General features: G+C 42.2%; 2 protein-coding genes across 3 annotated transcripts; one reads left to right on the top strand and one right to left on the bottom strand.

The window, feature by feature from the left end:
* Positions 1-709: 709 nt before the first annotated feature.
* On the bottom strand, positions 710-3,315 carry LOC123172742 (probable disease resistance protein RXW24L). The gene is made up of 3 exons (XM_044589670.1): positions 2,158-3,315; positions 1,991-2,086; positions 710-715 (listed from the first exon to the last, which is right to left on the bottom strand). The coding sequence occupies exons 1-3, from the start codon at positions 3,313-3,315 to the stop codon at positions 710-712; spliced, it is 1,260 nt and encodes a 419-aa protein (XP_044445605.1).
* A 679-nt stretch (positions 3,316-3,994) lies between these two features.
* On the top strand, positions 3,995-7,791 carry LOC123172744 (uncharacterized; the record flags this gene model as incomplete). 2 transcript variants are annotated; one of them, XM_044589672.1, is given in 5 exon segments in its annotated part: positions 3,998-4,544; positions 5,131-5,193; positions 5,407-5,525; positions 5,913-6,029; positions 7,167-7,791. In XM_044589672.1, coding segments are annotated over 4 exon segments (642 nt in total). In that variant the 5' UTR covers positions 3,998-4,185.
* Positions 7,792-7,843: the final 52 nt, after the last annotated feature.

The raw sequence follows: 7,843 nt of genomic DNA, 5'->3' as shown, positions 1-7,843 counted from the left end.
TCACAGGCATTCTTATTAACAATGCAAAAAAAGAAGAATCGTCTGTTCTAGCTGATGATCTTGTGCTCACGTTGGCCATTTTGCAGATGCGGAAGGCGTTGCGGATTGTAAAGTTGAGTGCTTCAAGAGGTGGGGCCAGGTTTAATGCCAAGCAACCTGCAAAATAAGGAGCTGAATAGCCTGTGGATCATGGGATCGTATAATGTTGAACGGCTGTAATTGCCGAACCAGTCAATAAAATGTGTGAAGTTCTTCAGATCTCAAACATTTCATAAGAGGTTAACACATTAGCAATCTCACTCAAGGGCTCCCTGAATCCCAGTGAAAGCAAGCAACTCAACATTGATTAGTCAGAACGACATAAAAACAAACACACAAAATGTGACAAAAAGCAGAAATTTTACGCGGAATTCTCCTCGCCAGATGCAACATGGAAAATCAATCAAAAGAAAACTGTGAAAATACGAACACGCCCAGAATGCAAGCAAGCAAAATCAAGTGAAAGGTACTGATTAATACAAGCAAGTCTTACGTCGTCATGTCAGTTGGCCAACTGACTACAGATAACAAGACATGATTGTGCAAAATAAGTGATCATTCCTACGAGTCCACTTCACAGCTGACAACTGCATCCTAGATAGAGGGTAAATTTCCGTGTGGATCTCATGAACCAAGCCACTTCTGCATCTCAGCCGCCGGAACGTAACTCTCATACCTGCAGGGCAATTATGGCATCAGTCAAACCAATTTCCATACATGTGCAGATTAGACTGGCAGTGAGAGATATGCTGAGACAATATTTAAGCAAACTGCCTAAAACTAGACTAATTGTCCATAAAACTGAATAACTTAACTGTAAGCAAAACGGTAAATAGTAGTACAACAATTCACGAAGGCATGCTCTTCAAAAATTCTCACAATTATCAGCCCAAAATAATCAGCAATTTGTAATGACATAGCTATAAGCCATATAAATAAAGGAAGCATGGAACAAATGTTCAGGTATCGTTAGCTGGCAGTAACTTACATAGAGGGGAAAACGTGTAAATTACACTGAGCCGCAAAACAAGAAAACGACAAAAAATCCATGAAGCACGAAAAAGGATGTATTTATTTCTGCTACCACGTAACATGACAGCATTATCATCTACTCCCTCCGTTCCTAAATATTTGTCTTTTAGTGATTTCAAATGGACTACCACATATGGTTGTATATAGACATATTTTAGAGTGTAGATTCACTCATTTTGCTCCGTATGTAGTCACTTGTTGAAATCTCTAGAAAGACCAATATTTTGGAACGGAGGGAGTATGATCTAGCTGGAACAAACTTTTGCACAAAAGGGGGAAGGGTTTCGAGTCATCAGTCATCTGCAGAGCTAAAGGGGAAGAACCTGCATTAACAGAGGGAATTTGGAGAGTACCAAGGAGGCAAACTTAAAGAAAGGCAGCTAGATACTTCCTCCGTCCCATAATATAAGAGCGTTTTTTACACTATACTAGTGTAAAAAAGGCTCTTATATTATGGGACGGGGGGAGTAGAAGCGAAAGAGCACCTCCATTAGAGGACTTTAATGCATATCAACAGATAAAAGAGAATGTAGGTGGGTGAGGGCATGAGGAAGAGAATGGAGAGCCACTAAGGAAGGGATTAGGAAGCAGGGTCTAGAGATAAGAAGCAAGATGCAGCCTGCCATGTTGCCAGAACTAAATACAGAATATGGAGTAGATGTTGAAGCTTTTACTAAATAAGGGCACATAGAAGCAATCGATAAGAACTTGATAACAAACAACCATATAATCCAAACAGTCTTGATAGGAAAAAAGCCACAAGGATTAAAATCTTATTTTTCAAGGAGGAACTAAAAGTAATGATAAAAAATATATACAGTACCGGTAGATTATAAACAGATCTACTAGTTCATCCAGAGGAGAAGTCGCAAGAACGTATGGATATCTATCAGAACAGAACGCACAGAGTGGGGGATACCTTGTTAATGGAACAACATGATTTAAGCATGGGCGGCGCTGCCGCTGCCTCCTCTTTGACGATACGAGCTATCTTGCGCGCGCCACCATCATCCGGCTGAAATTGTTAGTGTCAATGCATAGATATGGATCGTATAAAAGCATGTTTGATTATGTGCATATATATACCTCTTCATCGGTGGCCGAAACCTCTCCACCATCACGTATCACACGCTTGAGTGATTGAATAATTAACCTTGGCAGCCCCTGTTGTTGGTCCTTGTATGTTCCAGAGGAAGTGTGCTTGTAGTTGTGCCTTCGTATTGCAAGGGCGGGACTGTTGGGGTGGATCCTGGTGGCGTGCCTCAGCTTTGCCTCCGTTTCCTCCACCTCATCACCGTTGCAATTCTTGCAATTTAGCCAGTAGGTGACTTTCTCCAGCAAAGGCATGCTGCCCGGTACCAAACCAATATCTTCCATTCCTATGCTGGCGCCACATACCAATTTATGAAGCATAGGCAGTGCTCCCTCCCCACACTTAATATCTATGTTGGTGCTCAGATATCTCAAGTTTTGGAACTCATCGCTTGCTAGAACAGTATACAGAGGGCAGTTGTCAACACTCGAGATGTACAGGCAGCGAAGCGATGGCAGACCCCCGAGGATCCGCAGATCCTGTTGTTCCACCACCTGAGCTGTGAACAACAGGTAGGATAGGTGGGGGACACACGAGGGAGCCATCCACGGCAGCCTTCTTGGTAAAACCATGCCAGACAGTGTCAACTCACGAATCTCATAAGGTGCTGGCGTCCAATCTTCCCAGCCGCCATGATGAGGCCACTCCTCTATATCCACCGAGTCACAATATATCTCCAGAGTTTTGATTCTGCGGAGGTTGCATAGAGACTTCACAAGAGCCCTGTGAGCCCTCTCATCCATTTTGTCAAAATGGATCTCAAGCACCATCAACTCTGTTAGCTTCCCTAAATCTTTGAAGAAGTTTGGAACCTTATCCACTGAGAATAGTCGCAGCTCTTGTAATGAGGTTAGCTTACCTACATCTGCCAACATTCTTGTGCCCTTAGAAGCACGCAGGCACATCAACTTGTTTAGCTCACCGACAGACGGGGACAACTCTTCTATACCACTTTCCCTTACATCTAGCGACTGTAAGTACATAAGCTTTCCTATTTCTCTTGGGAGCTCATCAATAGGTGTGCCGAACAGTCCTAGGTACCTCAAGTGAACCAACTTTCCAACATGCTCAAGGCGACAACCTCCCGCCAAAAATTCACATTCCTCTAAAACAAGTACACGCAGTACTTTAAACCTCAAAAGTGAGGGCATCCTACTATCACGACACATGCTAGCATTAAATGACCTCATTTGTTCCAATTCCATGCTAAGGGTGTTCCCGATAATTATTTTATGGAGGGCTAATCTTCGAGCATTGTTAATTGTCAAACATTTCCTGTGATGCTCTGCATCATGTATTGTGACAAAATTTACTTTACTTGATAAGCTACGGATGAGATCAAGCACCATATCATGAACACGACAACGGCCTACATTGACTCTATGGCATGGCTCTATCCACAGGATCATGCTCCTATTTATGAGCTCATTCAGATAGCTCTCCCCCTGCTCAAATGACCCTATCCCTTGTTTATTGCTAACGAAACCTTCTGCAACCCACCGCCATATCAATGTATTTTTGTTGATCCAGTTATCTTCTGGAAAGACACTTAGGTACAACAAACAAGTCTTGAGGTGATAGGGCAGATCATTGAACATATAAACCCAGCTACGTTACCCGCCATTCTAGCGCCCCTGAGCGATTTTCACCGCGTGAGCCGTTCGATCGTGTTATTATCGTATGATTTTTGCTGCTGCCGATCGCTGGACCGTCAATTCTTTTGCACCTTTGTGCTCGTTTCAAAGGTGGATGACTGATGGGCCTCGTTAAGTGTAGGTCCAGAGAATGATGTGAACTTGCTCTGGTTTTACGTAGCTGAATTATGAGATGTCCGGGCTGCACGGTGAAAACCTAATCCCCAATCCCAGCCCGTCCTCGAGCCCCACATTCCCTCCCCTCCCCTTTCGCGTCGTCGCCGCCGCCTTTCCCTGCTCTCCAGTCTCCGCCACCACCACGCCCCTTGCTTCCCCTTCGCTTTTATCCTCCTCTCGATCCGGCGCTGGCACACACGGTGGTTATGGATGGGCCGTTGGTTGCCTTCATGGGAGAGTGCGGCCTTTGAGGTCTTCAGCGTGGGTGTGGAGGAGCGGGAAGAGGTGAGGAGGATGACAACATGGGAAAAAAGCAGCCAGATCAAAGCTCCCGTCGCCGCTCACGTTGCCAAGGAGTGGAGGGCCGCAGTTGGCCGCATCACAGACAAGCGAGGACAAGGACAACGCCTGGATTCGGCGATGGCATCATCCATCATGAGAGGCCTGGGCCTCCTCCACGGACAAGGCGGCGGCGGACAACGCCTGGATTCGGCGATGGCATCATCCATCATGAGAGGCCTGGGCTTCCTCCACGGCCAAGGCGGCGGCGATCTGAGCACCAGTTCAAGGTGAGGCACCTCCTCTAGCCACATCCAGTTTCTCCTGTGAGTTTGTTTTAAAATAATGAGTTCTTGTTATGGATTTGAGTTTTTTCTTTGTAGTACTCTGTCGGCTGTGGCTGGAACACCTGACATCACTGGCATCAAAACGCCATTGCCAAATGCCTCTGAAATTAATTATAAGCAAGAGTGGTACGGCTTGCACAATGTGGCATTTTAGCCGATAAAAGTCATTCGTGTTTTAGACACAAAAGAAAAAGATTGAGGCTGAAGCACCAACCACAAGCGGTGCCACAAAAACATGGACAGGGGAACACTCGAGCGCATGCCGCGCCCAACTAGAGCAGAGCGGCAAAAGAGACAAACAAACTTGAGGGCAAAATCCATTAACTACTATATATACCGGAATCATCACAAACGGTCAGCACAATATTATATATACTGTTTTCCCCTAAGGAAGAACTTGTTCATATCTGTAGCAGCAGCAAACACGGAGTGGTTAATGGAGAAGAGTAGCTTCGCCACTAATAATTTTGATTTTTCAGAAGAATGAGGAGAAGCTAAACTTTCAGTGAATGCGTGTTAACACTTTCAGTTTTCTGAAGAAAAGCTTCAGGCTTCTGCAGTTTTCATTCTTCACGGCGCAGAGGTTACAGAGGTATTGAAATATGATGCTTATATGAAATGTTTGGGGGTTTATAGTTAGCACTGCTGGTTTAGGATTTCCATAGTTGAGATTTTTAGCTAATTGCTCTGCTGTTTGGTAGAGGGGAGAGCCGCCTGAGAGTATAAATAATATTATGCTTATACTTGTGGTGTGCTGCTTTTTGGATGATGATAGTAACATGAGTGTGATCTTAATTATTTGCAGGTCAGATGATGTGTGCAAGGAAGGAAAGATGCAGACAAGCAACGCCGAAGACGTCTTCAAAGCGCTTGATGAGATTGAGTTCCCAGAGTTGGTAGAGCCCCTGAGGACTGCATTGGATGGTCTGTGTTGTTGTCTACTTGTCTCCTCAATTCTTTTACAGTCCGATGTTCTTTGAGTTTAGATGTTGCATGAATAAATAATCTATGTGGCAATGCAAGTGAATGGTGCAGTGGCTCAATGCTTTAGATTGTTGGTGAGAATCTGGGAGCATACATAAATAGATGTTGTTAACAACAATGGAATTTATAAAATGGGAGTATAAATAAATAGAAGTTGTTAAATCAATTGATTTTTATTGACTCTATCTCTATATCCTTATGTACGAGGGATTGCATGAATTTGGGGTTCCTTTGTATGTAGTGGGTAGCTTTTGTATTTAGAAAAAATCGTTACAGAAATATATTCAGCTTTATTCAATTGCACTTAGCCCTTTCTGCAATCTTCAGAAGCAAAGGCAGTCTGGAGCAAAACAGAGGAAACTAGATACAGAGCCAATGCTGTAGAGCAAAATGATCGAGCAAACGAAGCCAACGCGGATGACGATTAACTGCTCTAACCTTGTGGTAAGTTGAATTTGAGTCACATTAATGGGTGAACTTTCTCGTAATTCTTTTTCCTGGAACTATAAGACATGGCTGAAGATGCCATTTGGTAATTTTGTATGCTGAACCATGATGCTAGGCTGAATAATTTACTATCTTTTGTTCGCATGAGCTCACATTTTGGTAGTTGCAAAACCTAAACCACGATGCTTTCTTGCCGCTGTTGTAGTCTCTAATTAATGGAATTGTGAGAGACTGTAGTTAATTTAAGTTTATTCTGTTTCATTAAAACAGGCGTTGATAGCTGCATAAGTTTAACCATGATGCTTTATTTTTTTAGGGAAAACCATAATACTTTCTTGCTGCTGCTGTAGTCTCTATGCGATTCTGAGACAATTTAGTTAAGCTAATCTCATCGGTTTGCACTCTCAAAAATCACAGGAGCCATACAGAAAAAAGTAGGGTACTATTAGAAATTGGCCGTGTGATTTTCATATTCAGAGAATAACACATGTCTTGATTAAACTGAAAATGTATGTTGATGCATGGAAAATGTATATGGTGCATTTCATTTCTGCTCATCCTGATCTAACCAAACTGACCCCATGGATTTGAGATTGCCGTGCCTATCAGGTTTGGACATGTTCTTATTTGTACTGCTACTAAATCACAAAACTAATAAACTATATAAATAAAATAGCTCCCCACCTTTCCAACAACTTATTTTATTTTTAGAGTGAGCAACGACATGTTATCATACTCTGTTTCTTGTGAGCAGTACGTCAGTTTAGATTGACGTATACTCTTTGGTGCCGTGCCTATCAGGTTTGGACATGTTCTTATTTGCACTAAATCACAAAACTAAACTGTATAAATAAAATAGCCCCCCTCCTTTCCAACAACTTATTTTATTTTTAGAGTGAGCAACGACGTGTTATCATACTCTGTTTCTTGTGAGCAGTACGTCAGTTTAGATTGACGTATACTCTTTGGTATATAGCATTTTTGCCTACCTCTTACCTATTTCACATAGAATAGATGATTTGCTTTGGCGAGGGATTAGATAAGGCCTATGAGTCCTAGGTAAGCGTGATGAGCATGTCCTGCACTTTTATTTACTATTAAGCACCAACTGAATTTCTGATAATGACGTTTCAGGAATGACACAATCAATCCAACTGTTACCTTTGGGGTGCTTTTTGGATGGACTAATCTGAAGATGTTGGCTAGCTTGCACCGCCATCATATAATCTAGAAGCAAGGGCAAGGATTATAGGGAAAATAAAGGTACAATGCTCCCAGTATATTTTACTTTTTGGCAAAGTTTTGGTGCTTGCGCAAGAAAGTAACACCATCATTATAGGCTTATTTTATTTTATCTTAGTTCATGCACTAATGCATAAATCTTTTGGTATTGCCCTTATTATTTAGTCTAGAGCTATGCAATGACAACCATGGCTTTAGTGTTCAGGTGAGTTCCATTTATAGAGTGAAGAACCCTTGGCATCTTATCTAAATTCTTTGATCCTAGATATTGTGTATACCCAGTTAAGTACCTTATACCAGTACCTTAATTAGCCTCTTCTGACTATTGATTGTTTGAACTGTTGTAGTAGGACTCAGACTTTCAATGTTATTAGGCTTGTGGACATGTTTTTATTTTAGATTGTTCAGTATTGGGTTCTTTTGGCTTCTGGTTGCTGCTGCACAAAAAGTACACTAAACTCAGATGATGCATGAAAAAAACTGCAGACCTAACATAGTTTTTGTATTCTGATTTTTTGTGATGCCCTTATGTTAAAATGCTTATTTGTTCTCCAAGTAGGCCAACGACG

This window comes from Triticum aestivum, unplaced genomic scaffold (genome assembly GCF_018294505.1).
Source record: "Triticum aestivum cultivar Chinese Spring unplaced genomic scaffold, IWGSC CS RefSeq v2.1 scaffold31074, whole genome shotgun sequence".
Taxonomy (NCBI): Eukaryota; Viridiplantae; Streptophyta; class Magnoliopsida; order Poales; family Poaceae; genus Triticum; species Triticum aestivum.
The sequence above is the reverse complement of the archived record's forward strand: the minus strand, read 5'-3'. Positions and strand labels throughout refer to the sequence as shown.